At 43.1% G+C, this 22,815-nt stretch overlaps 1 protein-coding gene across 2 annotated transcripts; it reads right to left on the bottom strand.

Annotated features, from left to right (window-relative positions):
* Nucleotides 1-327: 327 nt before the first annotated feature.
* Nucleotides 328-22,815, bottom strand: mkrn2 (makorin ring finger protein 2). Of its 2 annotated transcripts, none has more exons than XM_033037229.1 (8): nucleotides 22,603-22,815; nucleotides 17,528-17,656; nucleotides 16,449-16,627; nucleotides 11,164-11,501; nucleotides 9,218-9,432; nucleotides 7,158-7,268; nucleotides 3,317-3,461; nucleotides 328-2,477 (listed from the first exon to the last, which is right to left on the bottom strand). In XM_033037229.1, exons 1-8 carry the CDS (start codon nucleotides 22,629-22,631, stop codon nucleotides 2,295-2,297), a joined length of 1,329 nt encoding a protein of 442 aa, XP_032893120.1. In that variant the 5' UTR covers nucleotides 22,632-22,815; the 3' UTR covers nucleotides 328-2,294. The 2 variants fall into 2 exon arrangements, with proteins under 2 accessions (XP_032893120.1, XP_032893121.1); XM_033037230.1 differs by having other exon boundaries at nucleotides 351-2,477; nucleotides 22,614-22,773.

Genomic DNA, 22,815 nt, shown 5'->3' on the forward strand with positions numbered 1-22,815 from the left:
TGCCAAAGCAGAGTATTTAGTTGGAGACTCCAGTCATTCATTTATTTTGGACAGGGCAACAAAGCTAAATGTGCAGCCTTTCAAGTTTGAGCTTGCTTTTTTCAAAATATTCATTTGGGATAATATCCCATTTAGGATCCAACAAGACAGCAGCAATTTTTGATTTGGAAATGTGCCAACTTAGGTAGCCTATTCATAGTGGAAATATTTAAAAAAATGAATTCGGTATGATCAAATTTAGGGTTATAAAGGAAGAATTTTGTGGTTAAAATCAGCGATGTCTTGAAATTGCAAAACGTACCACAAAAAAGCACCAACTTCTATCTTGATCCAAAGAGCAACTAGACCTCTCTTCAGGAAACTTTTATTCAAAGTAGCACGACTACACAAAAGGAGAATACAGAACCTTACCCGATATCTGGCAAGTACAATAAAACTTCATTGGAAAATAATTTTGTAATCATTTTCAGTTTTATAGATATTGAAATATCATTTGAGGAAAGATAAGAACAAGTGTTGGGAGAAAATGACATTCTAATACTGATATTTCACCATTTAAATTTGCACGTTGTCAAATATATTAAAAAAAGGACTTGTGGCTTGACATTAAAGCTGTGTGGCTAATGACTAATCCTCACATTCACGATTGCTTGTCCCTATGTGATGATGTGGCTGCAGTTCATGTATATAACACTTGAGCTTTAGGTTGCACTTTAATGGAAAATACATTTCATCCTCATCAAAACGTAGGCTTGATTTGCAGAGTAAATTTAGTAGATGTGGATAGGGGAAGAACAAGAGACTAAGTTACATACATGTAGATACTTTCTGCCTATATTGTAAAGTGGAATTGGGGATTGTCATTTCTATTATCGGCTGGCTTTCACATCAAAATAGCCTACTTGCCAGTAGGAAAAGAGAGGTTTAAAGGAATTGTGAATTCATTTCTAGTTGCATTCCTGTGATATACTTTTTTACTAATTTCATAATCATAATAGTTTCAAACCACATCTTTCCAGATTCAACATGATTATACTTTTTTAGCCAATGGCTGACTTGGCTATCTGATTTATATTTTCCAAGACCAAGTTTTTTGTCCATTGGTTTCCTGTATTAGCTAGTAATTTTAATGCATAAGTATTAATCTCTCAATTTCAATCTTGCAAAGGTATATTTGTTTCAGCCAACCACAGCTGAAATGCTATTGTTCTAAATTGTAATAACTAAAAAATGGTGACTAATGAGAAAGTGCTTCCAACTTTAAGATCTGTAGTACTGTGTTTTCTTCCATCCTTCATTGAATCATTTAAAATATTATTTAGCATTTCAATTAATATTTGCAGTCGCACTAAACCAGGTACTTTGGCTGCACAGCAATTTGGTTTGAAACGAGATGGATTCTCAACCATTGATTATTTCAGGGCAACCGAGACAGGGTTACGTCACTTCAAGCTTCCCTTGTGCAGTTTATGATAACTGATGCAAGAATCAATTTAAAAAATGGTCTTAGCCTGACAACAGTAAACCTACCTACTTAAAGCATTGAGTAACTCGGTGAGTCACACAGCATCTCTGGAGGACATGGTAGGGCAACGTTTCAGACAGGTCCTTTTGACAGACTGAATAAAAGATCCCGAGAGATGTCCAACCCACTGACTCACTCCAGTACTTTTGTTTTTTTGCAAATCATCATTCCTTGCATCTTGACACCCATCTAATCCCTTGGAAATAAATGTTTTGGTAGTGGGAAATGCGTTTGCCGCACTGCCACTAGATATCATTCTGAATCCAGTTCAGTTAATTCAGCAGGAAGGAGGAGACAACGTGGATCATTCTAAAGATTACTCTGGTGGTCTCCTGCTGCCAGATGAGAGATTCACTAATGGATACTCCCAATGCAGGAGATGGAGGAAATGGATCATTCTACAGCTTCTATAATTGAAGAGATACAAAAGAGGCTTTCCTTTGTACAATGCATAAAGTACTAAGGTAATTCACTATGAGTAATATTGCAACAATTTCCTTTTAAAATTACAGCTAAAGTTTCTACCACCAGACAAAGGGTTGTGGCCTGTCTACTGGGTAGTGTGCTCTACAGTGGAAAAACCTCAATTCATAAATAAGTTTACAATCAAATACCGTGAACCTTGCAAAATACAGTCCTGATTCAACCAGTTACTATTTGTCCCATTATATTACAATTTTAGTTCAAACATAATTTTGAACCAAACCTCCATTGCTAGGTGAATCAGTGGTGTTTCAGCAGAAGCAGCTGTAACTTAGTTTATATCATCTCACAATACTACAGAAACGGGCTGATCAGGCTGGTTCTCGCTGGATGCAGTGTGTTGATCTGCCCCAGAAAGATGCATGAAGAGATCACCAAGCTCCGCCACTTCATCGTCACCCACTTGCTGGGAAACATCCCTGTGCTCCCTCTCTTCAATGAAATCCCAGAGTCGCACTGAATGAAGGAACTGCAGGGTAGATAATAAACATACAGTGTTACTTTATATTGGCTGAAAATTGTTTTGATATAATTTGAGACAAGTTATGAAATAACTGGTTGCAAAAATATTCTGCCTAATTTTCTTCATGCCCAAGGAATTGGTTTACAAGGTACTCTTTATTCTAGTTTACTAAATCTCAGGAATATAATCTTAATGCAGGTCAATGCGAAGTGAACTTTATGCTGATATACTGTTTGTTCGCGACTAACCCGAAATGTGTGGCCATTCTAATATATCTGACTTTCAATATGTTCAGCCACTTAGGGTGGGTGGCGGCTTCCCGACTCCAGACAGCGGCTTTCTCGACTCCACACAGCCGGCTTTCCCGACCCCACACAGCGGCTTTCCCGACCACACAGCAGGCTTTCCCGACCACACAGCCGGCTTTCCCAACCACACAGCCGGCTTTCCCGACTCCACACAGCCGGCTTTCCCGACTCCCCTCTTGCGGACTCAATCAGTACTACTTGCGGACTCAGTACGCCTCCGGGGCTTTATTCTCCAGCGGGTGCAGGAAGGGGTGTTACCTTCATGGTGATTGACAGGCAAGAAGACCAATCTGCTGATCTCACGATTTTTGAAACCTTCATAACTTTTGTATAATTCCACCGATCGGAATAAAACTTGGTGGGTTGGAGTAGAGGAGAACGGTGAGTAAGGTGGTGAAAATATTCTATCGATAAAGGGTACCGTTTTTGCGCAAATTAAAAAAATAAAAAAAAGCAAACCGGAGGTGGTCAAAATGAGAGTTTTAGTAATAGTATAGATAGATAAGGAACAACATATCTGGTATCTAGATTATTTACCCTGACATTGCCTTCAGAACTGAGCTGTTTCCTTGGCAGCTCGGGCTTTGCCATTGTTCCGTCAGGGTAAGCATGAAGGTAAAGGCACTTGCCACCAAATGGACAGGATCCTTTCCCCTTGTCAAAGTATTTACATGCCTTCTTGCTGTCAATTGACAATAGAAAAAAAAATTAGAAAGTAGCAAACACTTAATTAACAATTATTCATACATTGATATTCCTCCAATTTTGGGCAGAACTGAAGAACATTCTTACAACAGAACTTTACAATTGAGCTGGTGTTCACAACTCCAGATGTCATTTGCAATGCTTACTTATTTTATCATTGTAAACCATTGGATATATCTGAATGCCTTCTGTACTATTTAATGCAAATGTTTAATCACATTCATACTTGAGTACTGAATTATAGTGATATTTCCAGACAAACTGGAAGTAGGGTGGGAAGAAGTGTAGTCCAGATAGCCATGGGAGTCAGTGGGTTTATAGTAGATGTCGGTCAGTAGTCTTGTCACCCGCGATGGAGATAGTGAGGTCTAGCGTATCTGGACTACACTTCTTCCCATCCTGCTTCCTGTAAGGACTCCATCCCCTACTCCCAATTCCTCCGTCTACGCCGCATCTGCACCCAGGATGAGGTGTTCCAAACCAGGACATCTGGAGATGTCCTAATTCTTTAGGGAACGGGGGTTCCCCTCTTCTACTATAGATGAGGCTCTCACCAGGGTCTCTTCTATACCCCGTAACTCTGCTCTCACTTCCCATCACCCCACAAGTAACAAGGGCAGAGTCCCCCTTGTTCTCACCTTCCACCCTACTAGCCGTCACATACAACAAATAATCCTCCAACATTTTCACCACCTCCAACGGGATCCCACCACTGGCCACATTTTACCATCTCCTCCCCTTTCAGCTTTCCTCAGAGACAGCTCCCTCCGTAACTCCCTGGTCAATTCGTCCCTTCCCACCCAAACCACCCCCTCTCCTGGCACTTTCACTTGCAACCGCTACACTTGTCACTTTACCTCCCCCCCCCCCTTGACTCCATCCAAGGACCTAAGCAGTCTTTCCAGGTGTGGCAGAGGTTCACCTGCACCTCCTCGAACCTCATCTATTGCATCCGCTGCTCTAGGTTTCTGTCAGCTGCTCTACATCGGTGAGACCAAGCGTAGGCTTGGCGATCGCTTTGCCCAACACCTCCGTTCTGTTCGCAATAACCAATCTGATCTCCCAGTGGCTCAGCACTTCAACTCCCCCTCCCATTCCGATTCCGACCCCGACCTTTCTGTCCTGGGCCTCCTCCATGGCCAGAGTGAGGCCCACCGTAAATTGGAGGAGCAGCACCTCATATTTTGCTTGGGTAGTCTGCACCCCAGTGGTATGAACATTGGCCTCCAATTTCAGGTAGTCCCTGCTTTCCCCTTCTTTCTCCTCCCCTTCCCAGATCTCCCACAGCCCACTGTCTCCGCCTCTTCCTTTCTTCTTCCCGCCCCCCACCCCCACATCAGACTGAAGAAGGGTTTCGACCCGACACGTGGCCCATTTCCTTTGCTCCATAGATGCTGCCTCACCCGCTGAGTTCCTACAGCATTTTTGTCTACTTTCGATTTTCCAGCATCTGCAGTTCCTTCTTAAAGAGTGACACTTTTTAGATCTGTTTATAATCAGTCAGAGTTATTATTGAGACACCCTACATATTCTCTTGGCTGTTCTGATAATAGCTCTACAAATTACATTTGATACGGTTATTGGTTAAAACAGCTGTGGCTTTCAGGAGGATATGGCAGATTTAATCCTGGATTTTGGATTACACTGAAAGACCTATTAACATAAACAAATGGTTCCATACGTTTCCTGTACTTTTCAATTTAAACTTATTTCTGAGAGCATAGAGGAATGGGACTACTTTTGATTTTTTACATTCTTGGATTCCAAGAAGAATTATCCTTACTTGTTGCATTAAAAAGCTAAACTCTGTGCCTTCAAAATAGTTGTTTGCTAGTGCAATCTTATTTATACCAGATTCTATTGGTTATCAAATTGGCTGAAAATCTGACATAACCCACAAGTCAATTATAATATTTGATTATGATACTCTTTGCTTTGATCAGTGTCCCATTATTAGTTTTAAGAATATCAGTGAGATTATTTCTATGAAGTTTTTTTGCAGGGGAGGAACACAAGAAGCTAACACTTCAATCACTAATGGATTCAGCAGGAAAAGGACATTTAATACATTGAACATGTATTGCAAAATCTCCTTTAAACTGTTTCACATTTACAGTATGTCAGTCCCACAGCACGGAAACAGGCCCTTCATCCCAACTCGCCCATGCCAACCAAGACGCCACATTTCAGCTAGTCCCCATTTGGCAAATTCCCTCTATACCTTTGCTGTCAACATACCTATTCATGTCTTTTAAATGTTGTTATTGTACCTGTCTCACCCACTTCCTCTGCCAGATCGTTCCATATACTTACCACCCTTAGTGGTACAAAAACAACTTGCCCCTCTGCTTCTTATTAAACCTTTCCCCTCTAACTTAATCCTATGCCCTCTACTACTTGATTCTCCTATCCTGGGAAAAAGACTGCATTCACCCTATCTATTCCTCTCGTGATTGTACACATGTCTACAAAAGACTATGCTGGGCTTGTATACTATGGAATTTAGAAGGATGAGAGGGCATCTTATTGAAACATATAAGATTATTAAGGGTTTGGACAAGCTAGAGGCAGGAAACATGTTTCTGATGTTGGGGGAGTCCAGAAACGGGGGTCATAGTTTAAGAATAAGGGGTAAGCCATTTGGAATGGAGATGAGGAAACGCTTCTTCACACAGAGTGTTGTGAGTCTGTGGAATTTTCTGCCTCAAAGGGCAGTGGAGGCCAATTCTCTGGATACTTTCAAGAGAGAGCTAGATAGGGCTCTTAAAGATAGCAGAGTCAAGGGAAATGGGGAGAAGGCAGGAGCTGGGTACTGATTTTGGATGATCAGCCATGATCACATTGAATGGCAGTGCTGGCTCGAAGAGCCAAATGGCCTACTCCTGCACCTATTGTCTATTATCTAAAATCACTCCTTAGCCTCCAAAGAGTGCTCTAAGGAATAAAATCCTAGCTTGTCCAAGGCACTGTGGCTCAGGGTCTTGAGTCCTGGCATGCTGGTATGTGTAAAAGCACTTCAATATTAGAAATCAAGCTTTCAATAAATGCACTAAATCTACCAAGGAAACTTTAAGCAACACCCAGTCAATTCAAGCCACCATACAGTTTCTATCCATGGAAAGACTGGCACGATGCCTCTGTTCCCATCGGCTGTTGCTGGTGTCAGAACTCATCCCTGACACTGAGGATTCTGTTGGGCACACTTTTCCATCATACTCTTGGAGAAATAAGAGCTTTGTTGAAATGAACACAGGGTTACCATTTGCTGTATCGATGCTGGAATTGTTACCCAACTTTGCTCGGTGCGGAAGCATAAGACATTGACAAGGTAGGAAAACAGTGTATTTCAATACAGAAGCTCAATATTGCAAGACTGCAGACTCAGTTGGGTATTTAAAATAATACCAACCAATAATCTCATACTAACCTAATTTTCTTTTGTTAAACTGGAACTAGTTCAATGGAAAGGCCCACTCACATTGTCCTAGTTATAGGAATGTGAATCTCCACAAAATATACCAATGGACAGAAACATTTAACTTAAACCGACCGTAAATTAATTTAATGCTTTAACTTTTCTAAATTATTCAATTTTTATTTTAATATATATGTACAAGACAATCTATTTCAACAATAGTTCTGTAATCAGTTACATAAAACAATGACTCCTTACCTCATTCCCTGCTTAAATGCTTCAATAAGCTGCTCCTTTTCCTCCTTCTCCTCTACCCAGTAAGAACTCGGGATGACAAATTCAGACACCACTCTACACTCTGGACAGGACCTATGATGAGTGAAGGAGAACATTGGAATGTACCATTAATAAATAGTTATCAGAAACAGAGTTATATGACTTGGGGAACTTGTATATTCAATTCAAAAAAAGATTCTCTACAACCATGATACAACATTTGAATTGGGGAGTGATTGCAAGGAGGCCATAAGCATCTTTATTCGATTCATTGATTATAGACAGAGCCTGTACTTTCTGAGACTGCACTAAAAATAATTATGTAGTGTCTCTTAATTTTGCTCCAATTATGAATCCAAGACGTTCTTGACAGCTATCAATATATATTTCATTAGAAGGGAGAGGGAAAGGAATAAATTGTGAATTTCCAAGGATAGAGTAAAGTTTGGAACCTTTACAGCATAATATATACATCCGCAATTTCTTGTCAAAAAATAACACAAAAGCTTTAAGATTCCTAGAATCAGACATTCAAGATGTGTTACCATTTGAATTGTTTTTGTTCTAAAGCTTAGAAAAACAAATCACCAAAGAGCATATGAACAATAGGCCCGACCATGGGTGGACAAGAGGATGGGGACTGGACTTTGTGCCTTACCCCACAGTGGGAACCATTGTGGGGGGATGTTTTTTATGTTTTAGTGTTAAACTTCTTCTTTAATGCTATGTTGTATTTTTATTAGTGTGCTGCAAGGACATCTGAATTTCCCCTGAAAAGGGGATTAATAAAGTATTTATTATTATTATTATTAACAGTTAATTTCAGAATCATGGTTACGTACCTATTGCTTTAGTTTAAACCTAACATTTCAATGTTTGTAAAACCAATTACTTGGAAACCATGGCTACTCTGTTTTCCTTTAAGCCTGAGGTACTGCAGATAGCATAATGATACTGAACCACAATAAATACAAGCATTTATACTGGACACTGGTCTGTGCATTCAGAATGAAACTTAGATCATACAGACATCCATTAGGCCACCATAATAGAAGACGTGAAGACAGAATGAAAAAGTCATCCACATATTCCAACCCTTTGTTGGTTCCTGGCAACCAACACAGAATTTTGCCAATAGCCTCAATAAAGTTGTCCACTTTGTCCAATGACTATAAATGTCTTCATGTACTTGTAAAGACCAGCAGACTGGGAACTGATTAGTTAGTATTGAGCAAATGTCAACCTGATTATGCTTTCCCAGCAATACAATTGGAATTTTTAAAAAACTGCTTCAAATAAGTGCACTTGTGTCACCATAAATTTGTGTTCCTTTACACCATTGAAACTAAAAATGTTGACCATGGATTGAAACAATAGTTTTATTTAGAAATTGCATTAATGACAACAAACATCCTATTCAACGTATAGAGTTGTTCATGTATGTGTGCAGTGTCAGTCACTAAAGACCGATTTCACCTATAACTAAACTGGCCAAGATTAAAGCAAGGATGATTCTTTTGTTTCTTGTAGGATATCTCTCTCTCCTAAACACATACACAAATGCTAAAAATATTATACTTTGGTTTATTCCAGGTAAGCTCCACTTTACCAGCCAACTAATCAGCTTACCAATGCCTTATATCCATGCTTTTGCCCTGGAAATCATGACATTGATTGGACACAAAATACTGGAGGTAACTCGGCAGGACAGGCAGCATCATTGGAAAGAACGAATTGGTGATGTCTCTGGTCAAGATCCTTCATCAGACTGAGTCAGGGGAGAGGGTTAAAATGTGGCCGTGGAGCTGAAGAGCAGGAGGAATCAGAGGGGGAGCAGCGAGAGAAGATGTTGCAAAATTCACTTCGGAGAAGAGGGAGGACTTCATAGGCATAATTTGAGGAGATTTGGCAGTGGAGCAGGCAAAATGCATATGCAGTTCCTTCCTAGACATAAACTTGATTGGGAGCTATTGGGGTATCAATTTCTAAAGGTTGAAATTTAGAAATTAATTAATTAATCCATAAAAGCCAGTTATACTTACTTGATTATTTTATTCTCAAACTGTTTTGCACATCTCCACTGTCTAATGCAGGACAGACAATATGGATGAATGCAGTCAGAAAGAATTCCAAATCTTCTCTCAGACGGTATTATTTTATCATAGACTACCTCCATACAAATATTACAGACTTTATCTTGACTCTTTTGTACAGCGAAGGCTTTCTCCATGTCATGCTCAAATGCAATGAGACACATCTGATTAAAACAGAAAAGCAACAAGTCAACAATAAGTCACATTCAACAAACTGGGTAAATGGACAATGCCATCTCTATCATTCAGTGAGGTTACTCCATTTCAGAAAAGATCATTTGGAAAATGTCTCCAAGAGTTCATGGTTACTCGAGATGCAATGTTAGTTTAAGAGTAGTAATATTTTGAGAAGACAGCAACAAGCAGAGAACAATCAGAGTAACTGAAGGAAATGGACTTAGCATCAATTCATTAGTCTTTCAGCCACAAATTAGAGCATTGGGCTGTGTGTTGCTTGATTATTAAACAGTGTTAGATTACCGTCTTTAAAAAACCGAATTAAACTAGCATAAAATAAATATATACACAATATTATAAATCTCAGGCTTGACATGGTGATGTACTACTCTAAAGATCATAGGCTATATTTTACAAATTGGAGGTTATAATCTAGGTTCACAAGGAACAGCATTATTGAATGTTAAGCCTGGACTGCATTTCATTTCCCTTGTGGGTGTAAAGGAGTACATTACACTATTTATCGAGTCAGTGTGGAAACAGGCCCTTCGGCCCAACTTGCTTACACCGACCAAGATATTCCATCTATACTAGTCCCACCTGCCTGCGTCCAGCCTATGTCCCTCTAAACCTCTCCTATCCATGTATTTGTCTAAATGTTTCTTAACTGCCTGCCTCAACTACTTCCTCCGGCAGTTCGTTCCATGCACCTACTACCCTCTATGTAAAAATGTTTCCCCTCAGGTTCCTATTAAATCTTTCCCCCCTCACCTTAACCTATGTCCTTTGGTTCTCAACTACTCTGGGCAAGAGGCTTCATGCATTTACCTTATGATTTTGTACACCACTATAAGATCACCACTCATCCTCCTGGGCTCCAAGGAATAGAGTCCTAGCCTACTCAACCTCTCCCTGTAGCGTAGGCCCTCAAGTCCCGGCAACATCCTTATAAATCTCTGCACCCATTCTGGCTTGCCAACATCTTTCCTATAACATGGTGCCCAAAACTGAACACAATACTTTAAATGTGGCCTGACCAACGCCTTATATAACGACAACATGACTTCCCAACATCTACACTCAATACTCTGACTGATGACGAACAAAGAAGTTCAGATAGCTTATGCAATGTTATCTTTCAACCAACATCCCTTAAAAAATGATATTGCCGACTCATTACACTTTGTGGTACTCGTGATGCACTTAAAAAGCGTTGGAATATTCTGAGGCCTGCCCATGATCTCTACGTTGCTCAAGTTCAGTGGATTCAGTACTTGCAATCCCCACAAACAATACAATAAAAATGCACCATCTTTCTTTTCAATTTACAATAAAATAGCAGATCTCTCCTGGTTTTACACAGTGTTCTGGTAAACTGCACGGAACATTTGGACATTGCATTTTTTTTACTTTAACTGCTATCAGAAATAATGTAAAAATCTAAATAACTGCAAAAACAATGATTTGAGATCAGTTCTTAACAAGAAAGGCGCTACATCAAATATTCAGCATTTTACATTAAATTTTATTAAAACCATACTTTTGAAATGAGATTTCAATAGTTTTATGGCATGGAGCTTAAAAGTATATTGAATTTCACATGATTTAAGTTGATTAAAGAAGGTGGCAAGAACTAGAATGAGCTGCTAAATCTATATGGTTAAGCAATACAGGGGTAAATGCTGATGACGGAAAGACATTGGTTTCGCAATACTTGCCTGCTCATGTGCTCTGCGTTGCTCAAAGTCAGTTGGATGCAGCACTTGCAATCCACACACTTCACACACATCTCCATGAAGGTACAAACAGCTGTCGCCATAATGACATTCACCGGCAACTGCAAAAGGGCACAGCTGCTGTGTCGAATTATTGCTGTCAACTGATGCCGAAACAGTCAGTCCCCTGCAAACTGCGTCCAAGTATGACGGTGGCTTCACTTGAACATCTTCATAAGCAAACTTTGCCGAGTCTGGTGCCGGTGCAGTCTTTGTGGTGTCGCAGTAAGACGGTGGGAAAGGAAACAATTTAGATTGTTCTGCTGTTCGGTTGCAAAGGTCTAAAAAGAAGAAGTCCCCCAAAAAAGTGAAATGCATTTACAAGTTACAGCAATTATGCTTAACAGACATTGTAGAACAGAAACAATCTCTGTCCTTAATATTTCCTCTCCAATTCCTCTAATCAAGCTTTCAAATAAAGGATAAAGTGTAAATATAAGTCATTCCAAACACACATCTCAGGATTTGGCTGAGGTTATCTACGGAAATTTGGTACTAATAAAACTCAGTTTAAATGCCGATCTCTGAACAAGAAAATCCATCATACAGGGAACATGATAGAATAAGTACAAGAACCAAATCCATTGTTGACCATTAACATGCTACCCCAAGCTTCCCAAAGCGTACATCGCAGGGTGATCAATTGTAAACAAAACAAAAATCTTTAGAGAAGGCGCAATTGATTTCACTACATCAATTATATGAATACAATGGAAAGGAAATTTGCACTGTGCACACTTTCTGCTTTCATAAGTTAGAGAATGAAAAAGTAATTTAAGCTACGCAACAAAATAAATGATCAATAGGCCTCCGGATCCATGTTTTTAACAAAAATGCTCATTTACAATTAATTGCCAATGACAAACAAAGGCAATTTTAGAGGTACAGAATTGAATGGATAGAATGCATATGAATTCCTGCTTACATGTTCACTTATAAGCACCGCCTGCAAAAATGAAGGCTAAACTCTCAACTAAGAATGGAAATAATTGACTGGGTAAAAAAAACCCAGAATGAATACTGACCCTGCAGTGGGATGGAATATGGTTCTCACATTGAACAAAAATAAATCTTCACTTATAACTTACCCAGAGTCACACGGACCCATTTGAATTATTGGAAATGATTGCAAATAAGCAAGATAATTCATGGTGCTGTTACAGTTGGAATGTAGTCAGTTTTATAACTAGTAATTATTTAATTTGATTTTTGCTGGTATAGTGGAATATTGCAATGGCATATCAGGGATTAGGCGCTCAGCATCCATACTTTTAGTTGCACATAAAAAACAAATGTGATGACAACACATGCTATGGCTCACTCTAGTGGATACAATTAAATCTTGCAACAAACCAAGTACAGGTGCACAACCTTTTATCCAAAATTCCAAATAACGAAAAGCTCCGAATAGCGGACATTTTTTCGGTCCTTGAAGAAAGGTCCTTGAAGACGTTCACCGAGGGCAGCCCGCAGAGGTGACAGCGGGACCTCCGGTCGGTCCTCGAAGAAAGGGGAACTAAATCCCCATTCATAAAAGAGAAGGTGAGGGTATATTGCGTGGGAGGGTTAATAATTGACAATCTGCTGCTGCCTGCCCGCTGAGTTAAAAAGTTCCCACGGTAGACTCACGATACACAGTGTATCGTGAGTCTTGCGTGGGAACTTTTTAACTCAGCGGGCAGGCAGCAGCAGGTTGTCGCTCCCTTCAGTTTCACCCTACCTACACCCCTCTGCTTCCCGGCCATGTGTGTGACCCCTTCCCTCCCCTCTCCAGCTCCCCGCCCATTGCACCGGCGCGGGGCCTTTGCACTGTCTTCACGTCGGCGATGCCAGCAGGTCAATGCCAGTCACCGGAGACGTCAGGACCAACGGGACACCGACCCCCAGGTCCACTGCAAGCACGGAGATCCCAGAGACCCACAGCCAGCAGCAGCCCAGCCCCGTTCCAACTCCAGAGGAACACGCTCCCCGTAGGGACAGAAGCTGATGGTGTGCAAGGTACGTCTTGTTCTTGGGGTTGCGGATGACGGGGCCCAGCTCGGGCTGTGACGTCTCCGGCCACCCCCCTGTACAGGAACTGAGACTGGGAACTGTACCGCCCTTGCAGGTGAGCAGGAGAGTGGGGTTGTTTGCAGTTGCAGAGGGAGGGGGCAAGGGCGGTACAGTTCCCAGTCTCAGCTCCTGTCCAGGCGGATGGCCGGAGACGTCAGGACCAACGGGACACCGACTGCAAGCACGGAGATCCCAGAGACTCACAGCCAGCAGCAACTCTAGCCCAGCCCCGCTCCAACTCCAGAGGAACCCGGGTTGCAGATGAGGGGGCGCAGCTCGGGCTGTGGGCGAACTGCCACTTGTCGCTGTAGCGGCCCATCGGGGAGCGGGTTCCCGTTGGTCCTGACGTCTCCGGCCACCCCCCTGGACAGGAGCTGAGAGACGTCAGGACCACCAGAAGCCGCTCCCCGATGGGCCGCTACGGCGACAAGTGGCAGTTCGCCCACAGCCCGAGCTGCGCCCCCTCATCGGGACACCGACCCCCAGGCCCATTGCAAGCACGGAGATCCCAGATCAGCAACTCCAGCCCAGCCCCGCTCCAACTCCAGAGGAACACGTCTTGTTCTTGGGGTGGCGCAGCTCGGGCTGTGGGCGAACTGCCACTTGTCGCCGTAGCGGCCCATCGGGGAGCGGATTCCTCTGGAGTTGGAGGGACAGGGAGACACAGCGGCTTTTGAGAATGGTGGGCAATCACTTCCAAAGTTCTGCCCACACAGTCAGTACACCTCTCCTACACTTGTCTCCCGCACTAAGATCATCTCGCAGAGAATGATCCCAGCCTAACCCTCCCTATTCTCTCCTATTCTGCAAGAAAAAACTACATTGAAGACTCAAACTCGCGATCGAGTAACTGCCGGGATCGAGGCGCAAACACGCGACCTTGCGGATATGAGCCGAGCACTCTACCACTGAGCCAGCCGTTAAAATCTATGCTAAAAATCTTCCATTCCGAAAGCCGAAAAATTCCGAATTACGAAAAGTGTCTGGTCCCAAGGCTTTCGGATAAAAGGTTGTGCACCTGTATATCTTATTCCAAGATTTTGGAATGAAACCAGAGATGTGTGTGTCTTACGTCATACAGTCAAATAGACTTTGCTGTATTCATGGAACCTAAAAAGCACTTAGAAACATTTCCATCTCACATTAAATTGTCCTATTACTGGAATAATCATCTTATAACCCTGCTTCTGTTGCCTAATTTGCAATAACGAATTGGGGCAGTACGGTGGCGCCGTGATAGAGTTGCTACCTTACAGCACCAGAGACCCGGTTTCCATCATGACTATCGGTGCTGTCTCCACAGAGTTTGTACATTCTCCCTGTGACCGCGTGGGTTTTCTCCGGGTGCACCGGTTTCCTCCCACAATCCAAAGATGTACAGGTTTGTAGGTTCATTGGCTTCTGTAAATTGTAAATTATTCCTAGTTGTAGGATAGTGGATCGGCCATTCAGGACTGAGATGAGGAAAAACATCCTCACCCAGAGTGTTGTGAATCAATTGAATTCTCTGCCACAAAAGGCAGTGGAGGCCAATTCACTGGATGTTTTCAAGAGAAGGTTAGATTTAGCTCTTAGTGCTAAAGGAATCAAGGGATATGGGGAAAATATAGATGATCAGCCATGATCATATTGAATGCTCGAAGGGGCGAATGGCCTACTCCTGCTATTTTTCTATGTTCTATGCTAGTGTAGGGGGTGGTCACTAGATGGCACGGACTCAGTTTGTCGAAGGGCCTGTTACCACGCTGTATCTCTAAAGATTATTAATACACTGAAAGCACATCCAAATTTCCTTGGTGCAATACTGTGCAAATTAACTTTTTTTTTAACCAGGAAATGGCCAAACACTATTCTGTGCTATTCAGATAAAGTTATCAAGACAACCTAAATTATATTTTTTCCCTTTTTATAAATTTGGCTATTATACAGTGCATTTTAAAGTAGCAGGAAATCACAAGTGCTTCACAGACATCAAGCCTAGTAGCTGACGAGCAAAGCGATAAACGTTTAAAGAAGGTAGAGGGATGGAAGTTTAGAAAGGTGATTGTGGAGCTTAGATCCTAAAGGCTTTTGACTTTCAATGTTAGGATAATGTTACAAATAATCTATAATAGCCCAAACTGTACACACCAGGGTTACAGAACTGAAATTGCTAATGTGGGCAAGGAAGGATGAGGCTCCTGGAGAAATTAAAATATTAAAATCAAGGTATTTGGTGATCAACGTATTTATGTGTAAACAAAGGTAATGGGTAACTCGAATCATGCTGTCTAGATTGTGGGCAGCAATTTTTGAAAAGCTCAGGTTTATGCAATTAAAAAAACAGGGTGGCAGCTTAGCTGTGAGTATGGGACAGTCAAACCTAGAGACTACAAAGGAAAGAATGTGAATTTCAAATGCACTGAGGTAAGGACAAAGGCAAGTAGTTTTGTCAAAGTGAAAGTAGGCTGCAGAAGGAGGATAAAATGTTGCAAATTCAGCTTGCGATCAAAATGACAGCAAACGACACAAATACTCCCAATGGTGCTCTGAAGGGGAGTGGGATTAGTTGTGAGGGAGCAAAATGTGTGGCAAAATTTCATATTTCTCTGTGATTAAATGAAGAAAGCTCCTGTGCATCCAATTTCAGATGTCAGACAAGTATTTTCCAATGTGTAAGAAGGAATTGCAAATGCTGGTTTAAACCGAAGATAGACACAAAAAGCCGGAGTAACTCAGCGGGACAGGCAGCATCTCTGGAATGGGGGAAGCTTCGGGTTGAGACTTGTCTGAGGAAGGGTCTCGTCACGAAACGTCACCCAAGTATTTTCCAATGGGGAAAGGAGTGAGACATGGGGTAAGGTGCAATGGGTGGATATCTCACTTATGGGCGATTGTACAATTAATTATGGGAGAAGCAGGGTGGGGCTGAAAAACGAATCTAAGGGAGTATGGAGGAGAGTTTTACAATTTTGGAGTGAGATAGAGGAGAGAATTTTGCCACGGTGAAATGGACAAGTGTCCCTGTCTCCCTGCAGATATCACAAAGCTCAGCACTTGCACATTAAGGGAAAATAACAATCACTTCATTTAAGACACATTTCTTATTTTGGGAAAAACTTTTAAGCACATTTTCTAAAATTCAGTAAATTAAAAAAGTTTGAGTTTAAACAGCTACAAGGCCAGTTTCAACACACCTCGATCTTTCAACTCGAGTGTTTTCTTTTTACATCTTCCGGATTCAGTGACTTTGATGGGCGCAGTCTGTTCTGCAGCAGCAGTTTCAGCAATTGCATCATGAAGGACATGTGTACAGTTGACTCGCGAGATCACTGGCCCCACCACTCTAGATCCAGGAGCCTTCACATGGTCATATCTTATGAATGAAGTACAAGTACAGTTAGGCACCATCACCAATGGGGTCAACACACCACGATTCCTGCTCGAGAGCAGCTCACCTGGTTAACTTACGCCCATATGTTCACTGCGACATAAGGCAGAACTTTTAAACTGCAGGCACAAAACCCAGCAGGGACCCACAGGCTCTTCACTCTGGAGCTGCAGTGGGAAACAGTCCATTTCAATGGCCAAACTTCCATTAATCTCTGCAACCCAGCTGCCCCTTCAAATAGGTGTCCAGAGCAGCCCTATAACTTTACGCCTCCAAGGTCACCAGTCGGGAAAGCCACGAAGCGAGGAACCCGTTGGGGGAGTTTTGCAGGGGAGAAGGGCAGGAAAGTCTCAGGCAACGTTGACCCAAACTCACTCTGTTGATCCCGAGAAACAATCTGCTCTGAATGCAGTCACAAAGTGTACCACGGTCTAAGTGATAAGGTTGCACGCCAATTTTCATTAATGTGTGAGGTTCTTCTTGTCAGTCTGGCATGAAAAAAGTAAAAGCTACTCTGACATGGATGCAGGTAGGAAAATAAATGCAATCCGCTGCTTGGGTTGTAATTCACATTTACTGCATGGGGCAATTCGGCAGCACACTCAGCCACTCACTACATGATTCTGCAAAGCTATACCACAAGTACTTTACAGGACGCCTTCTGTTCTTGCTACCAGGATATATTCACAACAGCCTGTGAATATGGCTGGTGTTAATACAAGAAAAAGTTTCTACTTAAATTATCCAGCAGGTATAAGCAAAGAAGCAAACATGAGATCTTATGGACAAGATACATGTTTTCAAATTTGTTTATCCCTGCTCAAAGTTGTATAAATCAACAATTTACTTACTAAAATAAAATTTTCAAAATGTAAAAAACCATACCGGCAGTGGTCTCCATAAGCACATTGGCCCTTTTGATAGAATTTACAGATTGTAGATGGCTTGCTTGTAGACAAATCATGGGAAAACATACAACGGCTTCCTTCACGGCATACACCATGCATGAAATATCTAAACACAATTATTTAAAAGGACTTAGAAGATCTTTCATATTATAAATATGTAAATTTTTAAATAGTCATGGGGTGACTTTAAATAGTCCGCACCGACCAGCGATCCCCGCACATTAACACTATCCTACACACACGAAGGACATTGAACATTTATACCAAGCTTACAAATCGTTACATCTTTAGCGTGTGGGAGGAAACCAGAACACCGGGAGAAAACCCATGCAGGCGGGGAGAATGTACAAACTCCATACAGACAGCACCCGTAGTCAGGATCGAACCTGGGACCCGGGTGTGTAGCATTGTAAGGCAACAACTCTACCGCTGTGCCACCGTGCCACCTGGTTTAATGCAATTTTATACAGTTATGCAATTTATGCTTTAATGCAATTTTATATTTTACAAAAGTACACAAATACATGTAATGAAGAAAATATATAATTTCCAATTCAGGGCAATTCACATCTTGCAATTACTGTTTCAAACTTGTCACTCATTGTCCTCCAATTTATTTATAGGTTTATAAAAGGATAATTTACAATCTCAGAACAGTTTTGTAGCCTAACTTAAATGGAATGACAAACTGTTATGGAGATTAAGATATCTCCAAGAATTCATAATTACAAGTTAATAGATTGAAATCAACACCTTTTTATTTCAGGGAAACTGCACTCAGCCAGTCTGGCTGGTGAACAATTGTTACTAAAACAGCAAGCTGTACAATTAACTTTGGCCCTCACTCGTATTTAGACTGCAAAATCTACACAATATAGAAGCCTCTCAAATACAATAATAAATACCATCGCAAACATTCATCACTACTAGTTCCCATACCAAATAAAGAATACAGAACAAAACTGGTCTGCAGTCATTTGTACTACGACACTGCAGAACTCAGGGAGCTACTGGGATGTCATCTAGTCGGCCAAAAGACAATCAAATTGAAGGATTCTCACACCCCAGAACACAAAATCACATAGGATGTACGATACAAGATTAAAACCATAAAAACAGGCTATTTGGCACAATCAGTGCATGTTGGCATTTATACTCCTTTGAATCTTCTCCCTTTGTTCCTCATTCAAGTCTATTAGCATGACCCTTCTCCCTCAAATACTCATCCAGCCTTTCCTCAGATGCATCTGCACCATTCACTTCAACCGTTCCCTTTGGTAGCGACTTTCACACCCTTAGCACTCTTTGGGTCGAGAAACATTTTCAAATTCTCTATTGTATTTAGTGGTGTCATCATTGTCAGCCTTTTATGCATCTTATCCAATACTCTATTATCCTTTTTATCTTTAAAAATGTGCCGAAAATGCACAAAAATAGTTTAACCTAGGTTCAATTACAATTTACCATGAATCCCCTGCATTTTGGCTCTGCCCCTTGAGAAGAAAGCCCAAGTGCTTAATGTGTACTTTTTGGTAAGCTTTAGTTACTGGTGGAAAAAGACACAACGTGTTGAGGAGTTACTCAGCCGGTCTGGCAGCATCCCTGTAGAACATGGATAGGTGACGTTTTGGGTTGGAACCCTTAATGTTGGTTAATGGTGTATATGCCAAGATCCCTTTGATTGGTGACTCAACCTGATCTCATATCTTCCAAGGAGTGTTAGAGATAGTTTAGTTTAGTTTTGAGAAATAGGCTCTTTGGCCTACCAAGTCCGTGTCGACCAGGGATTCTGCACATTAACACTATCCTGCACATACTAGGAACAATTTTACACCAAGCTAATTAACTTACAAACATGTACGTCTTTGGAGTGTGGGAGGAAACCGGACATACCCTGAGAAAACCCACACAGGTCATGGGGAGAACATACAAACTCTGTACAGGCAGCGACCTTAGTCAGGATCGAACCCGGGTCTCCGGCGCTGTAAGGCAGCAACTCTACCGCTGCGCCTCTGTGTCACCCTAAAGTAACCAAGCAAAATGTACTATTTCGCGTTTTTACACGTTAACCTTGCAAACTTTAAAACAAATTGTTTTAAATTCCATTATATTTTACAATATCTAACGAATTGCAATCCATAAATTTAAAATTATTTTTTACGAAGAGTGTTTATGTTTTTAAAAAATTCAAGCATTCATGCACACAGGATACACATATCCAAATTTGTTGTCACCTATGGAGAACATTCCAATGCACCCCAACACAACCAAAAGATGGATAAACGGGGTGAACACACTGCTGGACAGAGGTGGAGAAGAGCAAGAAGGGGGTCCGAGGCAGAAGGAAGAGGGGTAGAAGGTAGCCCTTTTATTGCTGGGGAAGGCTAATGGCATAGGAAGTTGCAAGGACGTAGAATATTTTAAATCTGAAGCTAACGGAGACAGAAAACACGGACTACTAAAGACAATCTGAGGAAGGGTCTCGACCCGAAGCGTCGCCCATTTCTTCTCTCCAGAGATAGTGCCTGATCCCGCTGAGTTACTCCAGCATTTTGTGTCTATTACGAAAGACAACCAAGGCTACTGTTTAGAATGTGGTTTGGGCATCAAAATTTTGGAAAAGTTCACAAATAATACCTGATCCGTCCAGAGAACTTTTGGTAGTGTTCAATCTGAGTACTGAAAGGCTTTAATAAAGTTCTCGGGACAGATGGACTGAAAATATGACAGGTGTAGCTGGTATCAGAGAAGTGAATGAAATGGGAAGCCTAGCTTGGCACTGAAGCTGCAAAAAATATTGATGAGGCCACAACTGATGTCCCGGCCCAATGATGGTCACCTAAGTTTATGACAGATAAGTTGGCCCTTGGAAAAAAAAATACAAGATTCATTTTCAGGATGAGCTGTAAGGTATGACTGGAGAAGAAGGTACACAAAAATGCTGGAGAAACTCAGCGGGTGCAGCAGCATCTATGGAGCGAAGGAAATAAGCGACGTTTCGGGCCGAAACCCTTCTTCAGACTGATGGGGGGTGGGGGGGAGAAGGAAGGAAAAAGGGAGGAGGAGGAGCCCGAGAGCGGGGGGATGGGAGGAGACAGCTCGAGGGTTAAGGAAGGGGAGGAGACAGCAAGGACTAGCAAAATTGGGAGAATTCAATGTTCATGCCCTCGGACGCAAGGTCCCCAGACGGAATATGAGGTGCTGTTCCTCCAATTTCCGCTGTTGCTCACTCTGGCAATGGAGGAGATCCAGGACAGAGAGGTCGGATTGGGAATGGGAGGGGGAGTTGAAGTGCTGAGCCACCGGGAGTTCAGGTAGGTTATTGCGGACTGAGCGGAGGTGTTCGGCGAAACGATCGCCCAACCTCCGCTTAGTCTCCCCGATGTAAATCAGCTGACATCTAGAGCAGCGGATGCAGTCGATGAGGTTGGAGGAGATACAGGTGAACCTTTGTCGCACCTGGAACGACTGCTTGGGTCCTTGAATGGAGTCGAGGGGGGAGGTGAAGGGACAGGTGTTGCATTTCTTGCGGTTGCAACGGAAAGTGCCCGGGGAGGGGGTGATATGGGAGGGAAGGGAAGAATTGACAAGGGAGTTGCGGAGGGAGCGGTCTTTGCGGAAGGCATAGGGGGAGATGGGAAGATGTGGCGAGTGGTGGGGTCACGTTGGAGGTGGCGGAAATGGCGGAGGATTATTTGTTGTATTTGCCGGCTGGTGGGGTGAAAGGTGAGGACTAGGGGGACTCTGCCCTTGTTGCGAGTGCGGGGATGGGGAGAGAGAGCAGTGTTGCGGGGTATGGATGAGACCCTGGTGCGAGCCTCATCTATGGTGGCGGAGGGGAATCCCCGTTCCCTGAAGAATGAGGACATTTCCGATGCCCTGGTGTGGAACGTCTCATCCTGGGAACAGATGCGGCGTAGGCGGAGGAATTGGGAGTAGGGATGGAGTCTTTACAGGGGGCAGGGTGGGAAGACGTGTAGTCCAGATAGCCATGTGAGTCAGTTGGTTTGTAGTGTATGTCGGTCAGATGTCTGTCCCCTGCGATGGAGATGGTGAGGTCAAGGAATGGTAGGGAAGTGTCGGAAATGGTCCAGGTGTATTGGAGTGCCGGATGGAAGTTGGTGGTGAAGTGGATGAAGTCAGTCAGTTGTGTGTGGGTGCAGGAGGTGACCCCAAAGCAGTCGTCAATGTAATGGAGGTAGAGGTAGAGTTCAACGTACCCGACAAAGAGGCAGGCTAGCTGGGGCCCATGCGTGTGCCCATAGCTACGCCTTGTGTTTGGAGGAAATGGGAGGAGTCAAACGTAAAGTTGTTGAGGTTGAGGACCAACTCCGCTAGGCGGAGGAGAGTGTCAGTGGCTGGGTATAGGTTGTTCCTCTGGTCGAGGAAGAACCGGAGGGCTTTGAGGCCATCCTAGTGGGGGATGGAGGTGTAGAGTGACTGGACATCCATGGTGAAGATGAGGGGGTGAGGGCCTAGAGACTGGAGAAGATGTTATTTGTCTCCTTGGTGAAAGGACGATGAAGTGGAGATTGAGGGAGTGAAGTCATGACAGTGGAGAAAATGAGAGCTGTTGCTTCGAGACACAAAAAGCTGGCGTAACTCAGCGGGACAGGCAGCATCTCTGGAGAGAAGGAATGGATGGGTGAGGTTTTGGGTCGAGACCCTTCTTCAGACTCTGATCTTGTTGCCCATCCCCGAAGCTGCTTCAGCAAATACACTGGAAACAAATAGTCTGCTGGCGCAGAGAAACTGATGATTTGGAACTGGTATCAAATTTGAAAACACTCAATAACCGCGATGGACAGGACATCAACAAACAGAATGGGAAGCAGGAGGCCGCTGACTGAGAGGGAGGGTTCAGCCCGGAGATGGAGGCGCCGCGGGGGGCCGGGTGAGAGTGTCAGCCCGGAGCCGGCACACACACACACACACTGGCTGGGGATGGAGGGAGGGAGGGATGGAGGGGGGGGGCCGCGCTCCGGGCCTTTGTGCTGGGATCGTGACTGGTGTGGACCCGGCCCGGCCCGGCCCCGGCATTGTGTTCAGTACCTGCACGTCACCTGCTTGGTGTTCATCATGCCGCCGCCGCCACCCCTACATCCCCTCCATTCACCCCGATCACCGCTCGCTCCGTCTCCGTCTCCGTCTCCGTCTCCCCCTGGCCTCGGGTCGCAGTCGCACGGACTCGGCAGCAGCGCGGCGCCGGGCGCCGGGTCCCGCGGCTCAGCAGCGCCCCCTGTGTGCGGGCGGACAGACAGACAG

This window comes from Amblyraja radiata, chromosome 18 (assembly GCF_010909765.2).
Source record: "Amblyraja radiata isolate CabotCenter1 chromosome 18, sAmbRad1.1.pri, whole genome shotgun sequence".
Taxonomy (NCBI): Eukaryota; Metazoa; Chordata; class Chondrichthyes; order Rajiformes; family Rajidae; genus Amblyraja; species Amblyraja radiata.

Bases quoted from the DNA above. Each gene is read 5' to 3' on its own strand.
- mkrn2 (XM_033037229.1), bottom strand. From the start codon at position 22,631: ATGATGAACACCAAGCAGGTGACGTGCAG. The intron at 7,269-9,217 runs GTAAGTATAACT...CACTCATCATAG, and splicing joins TTTGAGAATAAAATAATCAA to GTCCTGTCCAGAGTGTAGAG. The intron at 3,462-7,157 runs GTAAGGAGTCAT...GTCAATTGACAG, and splicing joins GCATTTAAGCAGGGAATGAG to CAAGAAGGCATGTAAATACT.